Source organism: Bacidia gigantensis (assembly GCF_019456465.1).
Source record: "Bacidia gigantensis strain McMullin 20006 chromosome Unknown scaffold_268, whole genome shotgun sequence".
In the NCBI taxonomy this organism is placed as follows: Eukaryota; Fungi; Ascomycota; class Lecanoromycetes; order Lecanorales; family Ramalinaceae; genus Bacidia; species Bacidia gigantensis.
The window spans coordinates 1,322,373-1,339,526 of record NW_025408614.1 but is presented as its reverse complement, the minus strand read 5'-3'; the positions used below and the strand labels follow the sequence as shown (position 1 = coordinate 1,339,526).

The following is a 17,154-nucleotide window of genomic DNA, read 5'->3' as shown; positions in this document are numbered from 1 at the left end:
GTCCGGAAAGCTTGAAGATCAAGGTGGGCGCTCTCCTGTCTGATTCAAGCTCCATTGCGTCAACGTGGCTGATTGTTCAATGGCAGCTGCTACGGCTGCCTTATATGTCACCAAGGGCAAAAGCGACAAATCCAAAAAATCGTCAACAAATTATCCTCTGGATGCCGAGGGCAAACTCTCCTCCGCAAGTGCGCTTGGCCCATCTCAACCGATTATTTGTTTGACTGACACATGCGGCAGGCGCTGCAACTTCACTCAAGCATGCCCACCCCGAAGATCTACCGGCCTATCCAGTCGTAGGTCTCACGAACACAGAGTCATCGGCGGGCGCCGCAGCCAGCCTCGCAAATGCGACTCAGAAACCCTTCGAGCATTGGAAACCTGGTGACATCCCGGCAGCCAACAAGGCGGCGCATATGGCCAAAGACTACAAACCTGATCCACTATGGCAACCTGAGTTGAGTGCTGAGGGATCCAAAGCTGCGCTCCAGGCGCACAGAGAAGGTGCAGATGTCAAGATTTGGAGGCCTCCAGCCACGGACGCTGGGCAATCTGCTGCAGGACAGGCTATGCGAAAAAAGAATCTAAGTCCTAAACTTGATTACGGGCGGACGACAGAGGGCGAGAGAAGGGCGCTCATTGCTGCGGCAGGCGCCTTTTCCGGCAGACGACGATCGGGCTCAGTTCCTACTCTAACATCGTCGTATCCTGATTCAAACAAATCTGCAGCAAACGCGCTGAAAGCCGCCACTGCAGCCAACAGGCCTTCGAAGGGCACATCGCCCCAGGCACCATCTACGCAGCCAGCTATCAACGCTGGCAAGATTCACAATGCCGCTGTTACTAATCTCTCACGTGAGATGTACACCTCTCATCCTCCAGTTGCGCCAGAGCTTGAAGAAAAGAAGAGGCAGGATATGCTTCGCGCCGCTTCCGTATCAATGGCGAAGAAGATGTTCGAAGTGCAGCAGAAGCAGAAAGAAGAATCTGCTGTTCTAGCGCAATCGGATAGCCGATATGCAGCAAGTGCTGCTGGCGATCGACCACAATCTTCTGCATCCTCCTCTGGTGATACTGCTCCACCAAGATATACCAATTTGGAAGAAGCCGCGAAAAAGCTAGCGGCGGAACGGTTGGCTAAGCTTCATGACGAGCACGCAGCATACAGGGACTACTATGGCGCACAGAAACCTCAGGGAAGGAGAATCTCGATACGTGGACGAAGACGTGCTTCTAGCGATGGGCAAGTTGGAGATGATTCAGACGAGGAGAGGTCACGTCAAATACGTAACCAAATGTCGCTGTTCTCAAATAATATTGCTCAAGTCGACCTCAAGAAACGGAAAAACGATCGCGAATCTCTCATGGCTGCGGCTCAAAGGAACGTCAGAGCAAGTATGACAGCACAAGATGCACGAGTCTTCAACGAGACTGGCAAGGTGTCTCCCGCCATGATGGCAGAGTGGGAAGCCAAAGCCAAAGCCAAAGCAGAAGCCGACAGTGAGTCTAGGATGGTTAATCATGGGATGGTCAGTATCGGTGGTGGCAAGTTCCTTGACCAGTCAGAAGTGAATGCTATTGCTGCCGCGAAAGTACAGCCAACACTCGATGAGATCACAGAGACGGCTGAGAGGCACCGCGAAAGAGATGAAGAGCTCAGACAGCAGCAACTTGAAAGAGAACATATTGCTGCTGAAAAGGCAGCGGATGATAAGGAGCGTGCGGAGAGAACAAAGGAGGACTGGCGAAAGTTTCGAGGTGAGTACCTAGGCATGTCGTACGGCAAGAATATGACTGAATTTGAATAGATGATGAGAAGCAAGACGAGAAGGCAAGAAAGGAAGAGGCCAAAGCAAGACGAGCAGAAGAAAAACGAGCAAAGAATCAAGACTCCCGTAAGTCGGGGGATAAGACTGCTATCGGAAGGATTAAAAGCGTTCTCCATAAAGATGAGACAGAGCCATCGAACACGGGGAATCAAGAAGCGCTTGAAAAGCTTGAGGGCAAGGGAGCGACTTCCAAAGAAGAGCGGCCATCAGTGGAAGAGGAAGAGTTGACGAGTGAACCTGACAACGCCAAAGAGGAACAACGATCAAGCAAGATGGAAGAGCTCGTCATAGCCGAAGACGCCCCAGTTGCAGGAACAGTAACCGTATCGAAAGTGGCCGAGGCGGCTCCGACTGCTCCAAATCCCCCTGCAGAGAGTACAGGATCCAAAATCAAGCCGGAGGCTCCAGTGGCAGAGCGTATTGCACCACCTGTTGTAGCCGTTGCCCCTAGCACAGAAACAACAGTCACCGGTCCATCTACCCCCAAATCACCCACCAAAGAAAAGGACTCATCCAGAGTCTCAACATGGCTCAAAAACAAACTTGGCCGCCGCACAAGCAAGGCCGTACCTACTTTTAGCAGCGACAACAAACCCATTATATCCGAACCAAAAGACCCCCAAGTCTTCATCGGCTCAACGAACCTAGGCGCACCCGATATAGCCACCACAGCCACATCTTCAGAACCAGGTGGAGACTCCAGCATGCGCGAGGTAGCCCTAGCAGGTAAAGACGCAGGACCCGTGGACGCTCCAGTCGTCTCCCCGGAAAGCGAAGTAGACCAAGAAACAGTCGAAGCACCGATGGTATCTGGAGGTCTGGCTAGCCATCCACCAGCAGAAGCCCTGGCGCATGACGACGGCGACGACTCAACTTCCATCAGCTCCCTCAGCAGCGACGAGGACACCCGCGGTCGCTCCTCAGTCAGACTGGCTGATCAAATCGCCGCGAACCAGCAGGGCGCCATCTTCGGCAGCACAGCGGCCACTACCACCACCGACCGCCCCACCGGCGCCGCAACAAAGGATTTTGCCCCCGTCGCCGAGGCAACGCAATCGTCGAGCGTGGATCCAGCGTCGGAGGAGTTCGAAGAAGCGAAAGATCAGTTCGATGAAAGTGCGGCGCCCTTGCCACCACCTGACAAGACTGTTCTGGGCTCGAGCGTCGGAGAAGGCAGAAAGAGCGATAGTCCGGCTCGGGATAGTAAGTTTATTGAGCAATTGTGAGGGTATGAAGATGGATGGCTGATGTTCGTGGGGTGAATTAGGGGTGGAAGATCTGAGTTGGCCTGGCTTGAAGATTCAGCTGACGGATGAAGGGGATAAGCCGAAGGATGAGCCCGTGGGGTTGAAGGTCGAGGATAAGGTGTAAATTGCTTGTGACGAGGAAGTTGTTCGAATCGAATGGATTTCCTTAAATCCTTAGTCCCACGCATGTTTGTTTTCCCGCTGGAAAATATGGTTTGAGTTGTCCTTCTAAGTGGCGATATGTACGGATATATACAATTTCTGTCAATTTGAGTAGCAAGCAAGCAAGCAAGCAGATTTGTCTCAATTCGAGTCAGGTTTTGAGTCATGTAATAGCAATGAATAATATTAGTATCACGGTGTATTCTAAGTCGAACGGCGAAAAATATGCAACAGGAATGCAAACACCGTCCGCCAACTCCATGCTAATCTCATCTCCTACCTCCGCGTCTATCCCTTGCACCGCTCTCACCTACAGGCCTAACGGCATCGTAGCCACGCCCGTCGTATCCAGGCAAAATGTCGACTTGTACACCTTCGTCACCATCATCATCGCTCGAACTCACGTCCATGTTCCTTCCTGGCCGAGTTTGCGGCGAGCGTTCTCGTTTTGATCGAGCATCAAGTCCTTCATATCTAGGCAATCGATCACGTGAACTGGGTGAAGGATTGGATACGATTCTACGCGAAGAGGTGCCAGGTGATGAAGGTATCTGAGGAAGTGGAGGTGAGTAAGTCTGGTACATATAAGGTTGGGTAGTAGGGTAGTATTGGCTGCCAGAGAGCGCAGAGGCTGAGCGTGGTCGAGGCTCCCAATTCGGGTCATCGGGCAAACTGCGGGATGAGGCATTGGATGGAGGTGAGCGAGGAGACTGGGGTTTCGGGCTTTGCCTTTCTCCACGGCGCAGGTTTTCAGGAGATGCTCGTGAGAGATTGTGAGAGCTGGTGTTGCGCGATCCGGAACGTGACGATACCTGCACTGGCAGGGGTGTCGGTTGGTCATACCCAATAGCAGTATGAGTATAATAGCCGTTGCCGCTTGGGACGAGTATGCCAGGAGGCATTCTGCTGTTGGAAGGCTGCCGATCATCGTATTGATGAAGAGGAAGACTTTGCTTTCGATCTCGACTCTTCTCATTTTTGACGGGTTTCTTGGCCGACTTCGAGCTTTGTTTCGCTGCGGTTTGTTTTCCGACTTTTTGATCCCGACGCTGTAAGGCTTCTATCTCGCGCTGTGACAATTTGACGTTTTTCTTCCCAAGCTCTTGAGCGCGTTGAATGCGTTGGAGCGCCTTCTCAACCAGCATATCCTCTTTGTCCCGGAAGTCCTTGTCTCGCAAAGCCACCTGCATATTCCGACCTTCTATGGCGTTTTCAATATCATCATTACTGTCCGATGAGGTGCCAGAGTCTGAATCATAAGCAATCTTTCTCCTTCGTTTCGATACCCCCCCAAGATCTGCGCCTGTGAAGTGCAATTCGTCGCTTTTAAATTTCCTATCTAGCCCTACACCAGCGTCTGAGTCCTCAGAATCACTTTCTACCTCCTGGAATCTAACATCGTCGTCCTGCGGCTCTCGATAGCCACGACCTTTCTTCCCCGTACGTGCCCCGGATGGTCTTCCCGGGTAGGGCGCATATTTTGGAGTTCGCGGCCGACCACCTAGACCGCCTCCTCGGAAAAAGCTGACTCGATTGGTTTATCCATGAATGCAGCGTGACCAAGAACAGTCACACCGATGGCGCCAACGAGCCACAAAGCTGTCGCAATGGGGGAAGCCCAGATGAAAACAGGAATACCAATGACAAACAGACCGGTGTAAAGCTGAGAAGTTGTGAGGGTGGTGAAACCCAATTGTAGATCTTGCCCATCAAGTCGTCGAATGAAGAACAGGCCCACGCCCATAAAGATCATATCAAAGAGAAGTCGTAGATTTGTGAGGAGACTGTAGATGGCAAGCATTGTGGCTAGGGCAAAGTAGTTGCTCTGAAAATATCCCAGGTTGTAGTTGACTCGACTTTGTACTTCACCGAAGTTGGCAGGCTTTGAAAGCCTTTTGAGGTCCATGAAATCGCCAATTGGCTTGAGATTGGAGAATCTCGTGCCCAAAGACTGTGAACGAACGCCTTCGAAGCGGGACCCCAGGTTGAGGCGGGAGGTCAGAGCCTCCAGTGGGATGTTTATCCTGGACATGTCGGCGAAGGGTGTCTCAGATGGACTGTGCTATCGAGAATCCTCTTGCGATGAAATTCGTGAAAGGGTGGAACGAGAAAGAAAGATCAATGTTGTACTGTGGCTTTCGCTCCGACTTTAATTTGTCAGCACTTTGATGCCTAGTCCTTCTAGACAATTGAGTGTTACGTGGCGGAATTGGCTTTGGAGTCGGGAAAGAAGTGCAATGTGTTGAATGCAAAGAAGTGATTGCCTTGAAAAGTGGAAAGTGCCCCTTTGGTCAAGCCACACAACAGCCACAAGCCTGCAACTCCACGAGCCACTCAGCCGTTTGGCTTGTCCATACGACTGCACCAGGCTGCGGACGCATTCAAAGAACAAGAATGCACGGGAAGACGATGAGCTCCTTTATTTGTACCCAGTCTCACAATACCAGCAACAGAGGAGCGGTGAGGTGAAAGACTTGGACAGACCTGCGTCAACCTTCGGCAGCTCCCACTATGCCGTTTTAGGCATCCCGACAGCGCAGAAAGTCTAGTAGAGGCACTAGAAGCATAAAACTTTGGTGGTTCAGGCACAGATGCATCTCAATTGTACAACATGAGAGTAAACACATACCTGTTGCTGGCTTTCAGCAGCTTTCTGGCGCTGGTCGTCAGCTTCAGCCCTCAAGGTCGAACCATATCCTACTATTCCGTAGGACCTAAGCTGATATTCTTCAGATCACGAGATCTTCAGACTACACGACGAATTGACCACCGCCGAGGGCAAGGGCATAACATTCTACGGTAAAGCCCTCCAGGAGTCCCCTTCATTAATTGTCCCATCTAACAAACACCCCTAGACTTTATTGGCGTCAAACCCTCGGCTTCCCAAGACGAAATCAGCAAATCCTACCGCAAGAAGTCTCGTACTCTACACCCCGACAAAGCAAAACAGAACTTCATCGCTGCTCGCGCCAAGAAACCCAACAAGGCTACAATCCCCGGCACCAAACCACCCAAGACTCATGTCAACAAGCCCCCCTCCGCAGAGGAGATCAAGAAAGAGACAAAAATTGCACAAGCGCGGTATGCGCGCCTCGGCGTTATCGCTGAGATCCTGAAGGGCTCGGGAAGAGAACGATACGATTTCTTCCTCGCGAACGGATTCCCAACATGGAGGGGCACCGGCTATTACTACGCCCGCTATCGGCCAGGATTGGGGACCGTCATTTTCGGGCTGTTCCTATTTGGCGGTGGCTTGGTGCATTATGCAGCCATGTACTTGAGCTGGAAACGGCAGCGTGATTTTGTGGGAAGGTACATACGGCATGCGAGACGAGCGGCCTGGGGTGACGAGACGGGCATTCAAGGAATACCCGGTCTAGGATCAACTTTAGGGCAGTCGGAGGCACCCCAAGCTTCTGCTCTGGCACAGGAGAACGGGCAGGCAGTACTGAATCGAAGGCAAAAGAGGATGCAGGAGAAGGAAGCCCAGAAAGAGGCTCGAAAGGAGAAGAAGGGCGGGAAGGCTTCAAGTGGTGGTGTCAGCACCCCATCGGAATCGGAGCCGGAGGTCACAGGCCCGCAAGGCTCGAAGAAAAAAGTGCAGGCCGAGAACGGGAAGGTATTAATTGTTGATTCGGTGGGAAATGTGTTTCTGGAAGAGGCAAATGAAGATGGAGAGACCGCAGAGTTTCTGTTAGATCCAGATGAGATACCTCGGCCTACATACAGAGACACCGTTGTGTTTCGGCTGCCAGCCTGGGCCTTTCGAAAGATTCAAAGCAAAGTGTTCGGCAAGACGACTGTTCTGTCAGGCCATATCCTAGGTACAAAAGAAGATGATGTAGATGCCAAGGAGGAGCAAAGGTCTGGAAAAGTGAAAAGCAAGGGTAGAAAAAAAGGATAGGGTAAATCTATCTCAGCACATACTTGATCGTATACTCATTGCGTGTAGTTATAAATCTTTCTCGTGGCATTGTTGGGTATCTCTCTATCAATGATACTCTTTCCTGCGCTATGCTCTATAAAAATGTATACGAAAAGTGCACCGCTGATATAGGGCTACATTCTACAGATCGCAATGTTCAGGACTTTTGATCTGAGAGGGCGATGCGGTCCAGCTCCTGAGTGTTTGAGTAGTTGTATAGAGCATCGCGATGATCCCGAATCCGCAAAGGGCGATATCTACGGTTCGTTGTGCTCGAGTCTCAGCTACCGCTCGGAGGTGAAGCAAGGCCTGCAGGGAATTAGTTTTGTACAGGTTTTCCCGTATGGTAGACACATACTGGATACACATAAACAAGTGGCACACAAGCGAAGCTACCCACAAGCGAAACGAATTTCTCCAGATCGCCAGCCCCGCCCCATGCAATAAGGCCGCAACAGATGACGAGAAAGAACCGAAAGACATTTTTCTTCCATTTGATGCCGCGACTGTATTTGCCACTCTTCGAGAAGAGTTCGCCCTCTAATATGCGAATTGCAGGAAAGAGCTGGAGCGGTGTTGATAGTAGAATCGCAGTACAATAAAGAAGCTGGACTACATTCACAAGTATGTCATCTTGTGGTAGATTGAGGAGGACCACTGTTTTTGTGCGGGAGCCAAATGCAGCATACGAAAGAGCGCCAATGCTCACGAATACAACTGCGATGATAATCATCACGCCGGCAAGAACCCTTGGAAATTTGGTTGGATCTTTCATGGATCCTTGAATTGGAAGTATGAGGCCAACCCCTTCAAAGGTGAAGATCGCTGTCCCTATGAAGAGCGGCCAGCTTTGAGAATTGAATGAGACGATATCAGAGACTCCATGTTTCGCTGCTATAGTCCTGATGTCGAAGTAGCCGAGATAGAGAAGCCCAAGAAGAATGAATGCGTCGGCTATGTAGGCTGTGATGCCTAATTTTGATATATCTCGTATCATGGAATAAGGGAGAAAAATGGCGACCTGCAGAAGGACTATGTATTTGATGTCGATCCAGGTTCGACACTTCGTAATTGCAAGGACGAAAGCCTGCAGATTTTCCGCCGTGAAGACGATATATGCTGAAACGAAGCCTATCTGACTGAGAGCAACGGAACAATGAATCAGTAGTCGTAGCCAATTCCCGTAAGTGACACCGCCGATATCAGCAAACGAGCCAACTATCTTCAGGCGTGAACGCACGAGAAGTACGAAGCAGTACCAGCTCAACCCTGCAACAGATATTAGAACAGTGGCGCTAAACATCATTCCCCCGTTCAAAAAGGCTCGGGGCAGGAAGAGGACACCAGTCCCCACAAATGATTTTAGCAGCAACCCAGCAGCACCCATAGGAGTCCCAGTCCCAGGCGTCCCGCGTTCTTTCGTTTTGCGCCTTTGTCGTTTTGGGCGAGCTGGCGAAATTAGCTGACTGCTTTCTCCTGGTTCTCCCTCGTCCTCTGCAGAGTCCTCAGGTAGATTTCCGGTGCCGCTGGATGCAATCGGGTCAGAAAAGTTGTCCTCATCCTCATCTTCGAGATCTTCGCCTGCGAAATGACCGTAGATTGTAAGGTACTCCAAGAAATTGCGAGAGATGAAATTGCGAGGATTCGGATTACGAGAAAAGTCAGATGTAGGGCCGTCCTCAGGAACTTGGTCGGAGCGGACAGATGGGCTTGGTGGTTGCCGCCGCATAAAATCCCTTCTGAAGCCGCCTGGTATTGTGATAGATTGAAAGTCTGTTGTTTCGCTCTCTGGCTCTGGTCGTAAGGCGTCCCAGCTCTGACTGCGCTTACCTCGGCGCCCTTGTGTCGGTATTTCGGTATCTCGAGCCCATTTATAGACTTCACGAGTGATGTCTCCACCCTGGACCTTTAGACTTGAAAATTCGTCATCGTCTAAACGAGCCTCAGCCTTGGACGACGATTCGCGGGGACTCGGTCTCGCGCTATTCGCTAGACTTTCTCGCGATGGTTTTACAAGATGCCTTTTGACCACTTTGGGATTTTCAATCGGTGTACTCGAATCCCTCCTGTGCCCTTCCATCCCTGATCTACTTTCGAAAGACCCATAGGTCGTTGGGGGAACGCTGCTCTCCAAACGTGAGGCTGATGGAGAAGGCAAGCGTACTGGTGGAGTGCCAAGTCTTGGAGGACTGCTAGCTAATGATCCTTGGAAAGCTGCGGCAAGTGCAGAGTGGCCTGGTCCTTGCAAGGACCCGACCCCACTTGCACCAGGGAGTGGAGAATGACGACCTGAAGGGCGAGGGCTTTGTGAAGAAACCTGGCTGGTCTGATTGCCGCCTTGGTTATTCACGGAGGGCACAGGAGACGCTAGTCTTGCCATTGACTCGGCTCGTAGCTTAGATGTAGCCGCAGGTGGTGGTGACCTCCCACGAGCTCCATCAGAGGATCTCGCCCAAGGAACTGGTTGGGGTCTTGAGGAAGACGACGACTGTCCTTTACCGGACATGTTGCTTTGATACTGCAGGCCAATTTTTGATCTTTGCTCATCGTCAAATGTGTCTTGTTATCGAGAGTCACCGGGTGATAGAGTGGATTGCCAACTGTTCACATGGCAAGAGCACGAGATGTTCTCGCAGGCGGAACTACTAGAACTTGCAGGCTGACAGCAAGCTCGGCAATATAGCACTATATGTCTTTGTAAGCAATGCTTTAGATTTATAGCTTCAGCAACAGAGAAGATGCTGGTTAATGGTTACTGCCCGAAAGACGAGAGAAACATTTATCTACTTAGATATCTGGAAACAAGGGTCTGACGGGCAACCTTAGACAGGAAGGAACTGGCGGTGCGGTCCGCTGCCGCAGCAAGAACGATGGGAGACGCAAAGCTCCAGGCCTGAGAACAAGACTACTCATGTACGTTCAATGCCGCCTCTCGACAGATCTCGACAATATGCCCAGGCATTACTAGACCATGTACAGACTGGAGCGTACCCAAGCTCCGAGGATGTCGTCTCCGCCGAGTTGCCGTCATCTGCGCTCCCTGTCGTCTCAAAGACGATTGACGAAGCTCGAGAGGAGCTAAGAGTAGGCTATAATACTGCGGTCGTTGCTCGCATAAAACTGACGTATTATTATCATCGCAGAGGAAGGTTCGGCTTCAAAGCAAGGACATTGCGCCCGACATAGACGGCTGGATTTCGCGCGCGAAACAATTACAGGTCGACATTAAGGCCTCTCAAGCGGAGGCCCAAGATATAGTACAAGAAGCACAGCATGGGCGAGAACTGAGGGAGAGTGTCAATGACTCTGAAAGTAAAGTCCGGCTGTTAGAAGAGGAGCTAGCTTTCAATCACAGCCTGGAAGTATCGTTGGGGCGGCTTCGCGCGGTCGGTCAGCAACTTGATCGAATTCAGCAGGCTATTGTCGATAGCGATGTCCTAAACGCTGTAGACCTCTTATGCGACTTTGATGAGGAATCAACAACTGTGTCGGGCTCACCGGCCTCGAAAGTAGCGAACCTGTTCTCGGCCAAGGCCGCTCAACTACACACCGAAGCTGCAGAGGACCTGCAACACCGCTGGAAATCATACGTTCATACGGATAAAGAGAGTATCACCATCAGTATCAGAAGGAAACACAAGAGTAAGCTCCATGTTTGCGCCGAAGCAACCAGCTGATGTATGTAGATGCTATCCCTCTTGATCTTGAGTCTGTCGTTTTGGCTCAGCGAAAATTAGGGACGCTGGATCAAGCACTACTGCTCTTTTGTAAGGAAATCGAGCAGCTGATTCTACTGCCCAGGCTCCATGTTCGAGCAGATGGCTTAGTTTTCCATGTAGAGAGTGGAGTTGACTATGTCCGCACTGTTGGTCCAACCTCCGATCTTAGTGCCAAATCACTTTTCTCTGAACTCTCAGCATTACTTTCATTCTTAGATTCAAAACTGCCTCAATCAGCGGTCGAGTCATTGTCTGCGATGCTAATGCCGAATCTGCTCTCAAGGCTAATTACAACTTGGCTCGCATCTGCTGTACCGGATGATCTTGATGGTATAAACGATTTTCGTGATACCCAAGAGCTGGCAATCGACTTTGGTCAGTATCTTGAAGCGAGTCGCTGGCCTGGGAAGGCAGAGATAGATGAGTGGTTAGATAGTATACCTGTCGTGTGGCTCAAAAAGCGACAAGAAAGTGCTCTGAACCGAGTACGCAAATTAGTACCACGCGGCATCCAGTCAATTGAGACAGTCGAACGTATCGAAACGCAAATCATGTCTCATGAGGATGATGTCTTTCCGGATGGCTCTGGTGGCAATGAGTGGAATGCCAACTGGTCAGATGAGGAAGACGATCCTACTGCTGAGCAACATCATCCGGAACAAAAGAGTCAGAATATTTCAAACGCCGACGTAAGCGCATGGGGCTTTGATGACGAAAAAGTCGCCCCAGAAGCAAGAGGAAAGCCAACGACGACCGACGAAGATGATAGTGCCGAAGCCTGGGGTTGGGGAGATGATGACGAGCAAACCGACCAGCAGAATCCAGATGACGCTGCGAAGGCTTCACCTACGTCAAAGATAGCTGCTGGAAAACAAAATGTAAATGGCACTCCACAAATAGCGCGCAAGAACGATCGAGAAATCACACTCAAGGAAACCTATACCATCACTTCTTTGCCAAAGGAAGTACTCAATATCATTGCTCAAGTGACGGCTGATCTAGATCAATTGCGAAGCCCAGCGTTTGCCAACTCTCCACTCGCCGGCTCTGCTCCCGCTTTAAGTTCTCTCTCTAGCCTGATATTGGCCATGTACCGAGCCAGCTCTCCATCGGCCTACGAAGTACATAACAGCGGTAACATGTACCTCTACAACGACTGCCAATGGCTTGCAGAACAGTTACGCCCTCCAGATCGTCCTCAAGACCCTTCCACCGCCTCCTCAATCTCAGCTCTAGAGACACACGGCAAGCGCGCCTACGCCAAAGAAATGGACTCTCAGCGCACCATCCTTGCCGACCAGCTCGATGGTGCCGAAGGCTTCAAGAATTGCACCGAATACCCTTTCAACCAACAGTGCGACACCGCCATCTCCTCGACCATCGACCGAATTCGCCAACTCCACCAGGAATGGAAACCCGTGCTTTCTCAGTCAGCGCTCATGCAAGCTATGGGCTCCTTGTTGTCATCCGTCTGTTCGAAGTTCATCGTCGACGTCGAGGAAATGGAGGACATTTCCGAACCCGAGTCGCAGCAATTGACCGCCTACTGCTCCCGCTTGGGGAGTCTAGAGAACATATTTCGGCCAAATCATGCAGGTGCTGAACATACCGCATCAAGTCCAGGGAGTGAGGAAGCAGTGCTCCTAACGGCAGTATACACCCGCGACTGGCTGAAGTTCCAGTATCTGGCCAATATCCTGGAAAGTAAGCTCGTTGATATCAAGTACATGTGGACAGAAGGAGAGCTGCAGCTGGAATTTGAAACGCAGGAAGTGGTCGATCTGATTGAGGCGCTTTTTGCCGAGAGTTCATATCGGAAGGGGGCGATAGGAGAGATTAGAGCTGCTGAACGGAGACGCGGGTGATGCATGAAGGCAGGCAGGACCCTTAGTCTCTATTGTGAGTGTCCTGGAATAAATCCATCTTGGAGGCAATATTGGGTGCTTGATCAAATGGTGGGCGAGTTGGGCTAGGGGTCCGAAGATAGGCTGTTTAAACATCCCTAGCAGAAGGAAAGTAGAGGGCGACGTATGATGCTTCTAGTCAGCTCGTCTTAGAGCAAAATTGAAACGGGTGAGGTGTTGAGGTGAAGAGATGTTGTCCGAAAACTCGGGTTGAAAGGTGCAAATCACGGTAACGAACAAGATATTCACCCTACCCCTCGTACCCCAATTGAAAATGATTGAGGCACCTTACCTAAGACCAGCCCCAAAGTCTGCTGGGTTGCAGGGGTTACATGAGAATAAACTCATGCCGGCTGTATAATAGAAAAAATTGTCAAGATGTAGTGAAAATGATCATATCTGAAACAACGAGTGGCACGATTTTGATGTCTTTGAATTTTGGTTCGTGAAATTAGCATATCGCCTTCGTGGTCGCTGCGAGACCTGCAGCACCAGTCCATTTTTCCGCTCGTGTCTCGTAGGAATTATCTGAGATCCAGCTGGTCCTTCGATGTGGGGTATATCTAGCCCTTCTTCTAACCGACTTTTCATTCAGCGACAAACACTTCATGCCAGTCTTCTGCCTTCTGCCCTCTAGCCTCGACCCTTCCCCTATGCCTCGTTTGCTACTACATGGGGCAATTGCTATGCGTTCCGTCTGTATAAAAGCCAACATTGACATCCAGGCTGGGTGCAAAACATCTTCTCTGAGCCAACATTATCTACCTCCTTGAAATCCTGGCGGAGGCTGGAAGCCTCTGCCTCCTGGCGGCTGAAAGCCTGGAGGCGGTTGAAATCCTTGGGCTATCGAACAGTCAGCGGGTCCCCTGTAACACCTAGGTGCAGAATAACTTACGAGGTCCACCAGGGAAACCACCTTGTGGAGGAAAGCCAGCTGCAAAAGGGTCAGTAAAAGCCCGAAAAAAAGGCCATGATGAGAGATCATCATCTTACGAGGTGCGCCAGGCCCGCCTCGGCCAGGAAATCCTGGTGGTGGTCCGCCGCCGAAGCCAGGAAGACTGGGTGGACCACCCAGGCCTGCTGCTGGGCCTGCAAGACCTGCTCCTAACCCTCGGCCAGCAGGTCTGCTGATGCCCGGTCCTGCTGCCATTGCTGCTGGTGCTCCTGTCCCGCCAGGCGCATTGGTTCCCAATCGGGCTGATGGGTCTGCTGGTGGAGGACCATCGACTGAGCATGAGACGATGTGTGTACCGCGAACGATCGTTAGACCAAGCGTTCGCTTCTCTTCAGATTCGACAAGGGCAGGCGCCGCTGCACCAGGAGCTTGTGCTCCTTTCGCGGGTTTGCGCTTGACTCTGCGGAATTCTTCTGTGTCTGCTAAGACGAGGTTCATGTGCTACATATATTCGTTAGCTTGCATGTGTTTGTCTTTAAATACTTTGGCTTGCCTTGTCGTATGCCAGCATTTGACCTGTCATTTGTCGTCCGTCATTCAGTGTGATTCTCATTCGGTAGTTGATCTTGTGATTGAGCGAGTTAGTGATTGATATTAGAGAGCAGTATGCGGGCCTGTCTGGCTTACAAGATTTTGCTACAGCAAAAGTCAACATTTCAAGCATTGATATTTTTATTTGCGAAAGGCGCTTACCATTTTGCCCTGTTTGTTCGCCATGCTAGGCAGGTTCTAGTCGCAAATGCGACCAAAGTTTCCAAAGATTGGACGAAGTCAATGACTTCCGTAGCAGTGCTTTCAAGGATTTAGTGATTACTAAAGACCCTTTCACACAAATGCTGGAACTGAAAAATATGCATGTGAAGTTGCTGCAGTCTGGAAGCTCATACTGCGGGAGCCGCAAGCGCGCCAAGGCATCTAAAATGGACCCTGTAGCATTAGGTTCCCTTAGAAGAGTTGATCCCCCCGGTTCAGTAAGGGAGCTTTTCATCACGTGCGCGTAAAACACAAAACGGTCTACGGCTTGAACCGGCCTTGGCGAGTGCTGTGAAAAAGCTTATTATTTAAGAAAAAAATTGGAATTAAATTATGCTCTTTTTTATCTGTAAAAGCTTTTCTTTTAACTTACCTTAGAAGAATCCTAAGGAGGCGAAATGGGTAAGGCTTCAAATCCTTTTGGGCACGCGAGGGCCGACGCATAGGAGGGTCGTCTCCTCCAACTCCTACAGCCCAAGGTACATTCGCACGACCTTTCACACGGACTTAGATTGAAATTCCGCACCAGGATGACCTCGTCGCAGCCATCCAGTGAACAAGAGGCTTGCTCGAGCTCCTCAATTTATGGTCTGATATTCATTGACGCAGCCTCTGCTCGAGGCTTTGAGCACCTATGACATTGTTCTCAACATCATCAAGCCATGCATTTATTGTCCGGAGACTGAACGGCTCACTACAGTTCTTGGCCGCGAGATCAAAGTCCCTTAGCGGCTGACTCGAGCGATAGGCAAGGGTCCACTTTGGCTCAAGTTGCTCCATCTGCTGGAAGAAGGATGTCCGTAGCTGCGCCAGCTCGTACTCTAACAAGTGGTCCCAGAACAAGTCGCTGATCTGGCCATCACGCTGGTAATTCTGTTGAAGGGGCTCCTCAGCTCGGTTTCTACCCTCGAGAAAAGCTGGAAACTGACAAGCTTTCCACAAAGGCAAAGTGGATACGCATTCCCAATCAATGACAGCCGTCAGATTTCCAGCCTCGTCAACAAGAATATTGTGTTGAGAGAGATCGTCGTGGAAGAACATTGTTGGCTCATGTGGAGAGAAGTGGAGATCTGGAAGGAGTTTCCTGAGACGGGTCAGTATTTTCAATGTGTCTTCGGCGTCCTCGCGGTCATCTTCATCTTCGCTCTGATTGAGGATTTTCCTAGAGTCTGACTCGTCAAATGATAAACGGGCAGAGAGCCAATCTTGACTTGAATGAAATGGTCCTCTCAAGACATCCTGGGATATATGGTCACCCCAGAAAAATTGCATGGACACGATCTTTCCAATATAAGGTATGCGAGATCTTCGCCCTTCACTGCTGAGATATGCATTTCCAATTGTATCGAACTGTTGTCTATACATAGAGGTATAGTGTGTTGCCAATTGCTGAATTAATGCTTCTTTTGCACCCCAAGTCATGTATCTCCATCTGTCATGCAAAGGTATACCAGGCATCAAGTCCATGAGTATCCATTCAAACCCTACTCGATTGGAGCTTGAAGAATCATAGGCTCTGACTTTTGGTACTGGAATCTCGCCGTTTTCCAACATGAAATGCAGGGTGGCCACTTCGCTCTCCGTCTTCGACCCAGGGTCGACAGGAAGAGAGATGCGCATCACAAGCGCATCGTTACCATTTTCTACTTTGTAAAGTTTGTTGAAAGCCCCTTGTGCAATGAACGTCACTCTGAAATCTCCAGTCCAGTTTAGGATGGCCTGTATTTCTGCTTTGATATCGTCCAACTGGGGCTCAATGACCCAGCGAGGCTCTAAGCTAAACGTGGTCTTAATCCATTCTAGACCACGCTGAGGAACCATTCTTATGGTGAACTTGCAAAAGTACAGTAGCGTTTGATTTGCGAGAATGGACAGGTGCGCGTTGAGGATGTTGCAGCCTTGCAGTGGGCTTTGCTTGGCATAGTCGGCACTCGGTATTTTGCTAGCACCATATCCATCACCTACATCAACAAAAAATGTCCGATTCGTTTGTCCTTTCAACGTGAATGAGTCGCGGAGAAAGTCGCAAACAAAGCGCTCACTAAGTGGTCACTTTCACGAGTAGTAATTACGCCTTGCATCGGGGGGTCGGGAACAATCCAGGATGAAGAAGCCTCCATTGGCAATCAAGTCAACTTATGGTGGCGCTCTCACCGGGTCTGGGCATTCAGACAACACAACTCCATTGGCTCCGCCTATACATTGCAATGTACTTCGGCTGTCACACAATCAAGTTGATAAGCTCAGTGCATATGATCGGGCTCTTCCAACCACACATTGGTGCATGCACTCAGCCACCTTAAGCCCCTAGAATTCCATGTCCATTGAGCCTGTTCACTTATTTGAAGAAGATCACTTCGCCTTTTTCTCAATTTTGCCAGCCTCATACATTTAGGTCATTAAGAAAGATGGGGAAAGCGTCGAAGGCTTTAGCTACTTTCATTGACAATATCCCGGATGACAAACTCGTGGGTATCTCAGACGGTGCCGGTACTCTGTACAAGACGAAGGACTTTCGTCTCGACATGCAAGGGGCAAGAACCCAAACTGAAGTCTTCTTCCAGTCACTAATTCTAACAATCAGTTGACATCTGGAAAACCTCAGCAATTCAACCTCCAAATTCAAGTCAACAATGAAACAACAATCTCTACCCTTAAAT

General features: G+C 50.3%; 7 protein-coding genes across 7 annotated transcripts; 3 read left to right on the top strand and 4 right to left on the bottom strand.

Annotated features, from left to right (window-relative positions):
* Positions 1–79: 79 nt before the first annotated feature.
* Positions 80–3,200, top strand: KY384_009136 (uncharacterized protein; the record flags this gene model as incomplete). Its single annotated transcript, XM_044817622.1, has 4 exons — positions 80–188; positions 241–1,758; positions 1,809–3,032; positions 3,097–3,200. 4 exons carry the CDS (start codon positions 80–82, stop codon positions 3,198–3,200), a joined length of 2,955 nt encoding a protein of 984 aa, XP_044664775.1.
* Positions 3,201–3,507: 307 nt separating this feature from the next.
* On the bottom strand, positions 3,508–5,270 carry KY384_009135 (uncharacterized protein; the record flags this gene model as incomplete). Its single annotated transcript, XM_044817621.1, has 2 exons — positions 3,508–4,696; positions 4,768–5,270. 2 exons carry the CDS (start codon positions 5,268–5,270, stop codon positions 3,508–3,510), a joined length of 1,692 nt encoding a protein of 563 aa, XP_044664774.1.
* Positions 5,271–5,849: 579 nt separating this feature from the next.
* KY384_009134 (uncharacterized protein) lies at positions 5,850–7,142 on the top strand (the record flags this gene model as incomplete). The annotated part of the gene is made up of 3 exons (XM_044817620.1): positions 5,850–5,922; positions 5,972–6,037; positions 6,094–7,142. The coding sequence occupies 3 exons, from the start codon at positions 5,850–5,852 to the stop codon at positions 7,140–7,142; spliced, it is 1,188 nt and encodes a 395-aa protein (XP_044664773.1).
* Positions 7,143–7,304: 162 nt separating this feature from the next.
* KY384_009133 (uncharacterized protein) lies at positions 7,305–9,669 on the bottom strand (the record flags this gene model as incomplete). The annotated part of the gene is made up of 2 exons (XM_044817619.1): positions 7,305–7,472; positions 7,522–9,669. 2 exons carry the CDS (start codon positions 9,667–9,669, stop codon positions 7,305–7,307), a joined length of 2,316 nt encoding a protein of 771 aa, XP_044664772.1.
* A 416-nt stretch (positions 9,670–10,085) lies between these two features.
* KY384_009132 (uncharacterized protein) lies at positions 10,086–12,747 on the top strand (the record flags this gene model as incomplete). The annotated part of the gene is made up of 3 exons (XM_044817618.1): positions 10,086–10,247; positions 10,307–10,805; positions 10,850–12,747. 3 exons carry the CDS (start codon positions 10,086–10,088, stop codon positions 12,745–12,747), a joined length of 2,559 nt encoding a protein of 852 aa, XP_044664771.1.
* Positions 12,748–13,661: 914 nt separating this feature from the next.
* KY384_009131 (uncharacterized protein) lies at positions 13,662–14,458 on the bottom strand (the record flags this gene model as incomplete). The annotated part of the gene is made up of 3 exons (XM_044817617.1): positions 13,662–13,720; positions 13,780–14,182; positions 14,435–14,458. 3 exons carry the CDS (start codon positions 14,456–14,458, stop codon positions 13,662–13,664), a joined length of 486 nt encoding a protein of 161 aa, XP_044664770.1.
* A 633-nt stretch (positions 14,459–15,091) lies between these two features.
* On the bottom strand, positions 15,092–16,315 carry KY384_009130 (uncharacterized protein; the record flags this gene model as incomplete). Its single annotated transcript, XM_044817616.1, has 1 exon — positions 15,092–16,315. The coding sequence occupies one exon, from the start codon at positions 16,313–16,315 to the stop codon at positions 15,092–15,094; it is 1,224 nt and encodes a 407-aa protein (XP_044664769.1).
* Between the last annotated feature and the right edge of the window lie 839 nt (positions 16,316–17,154).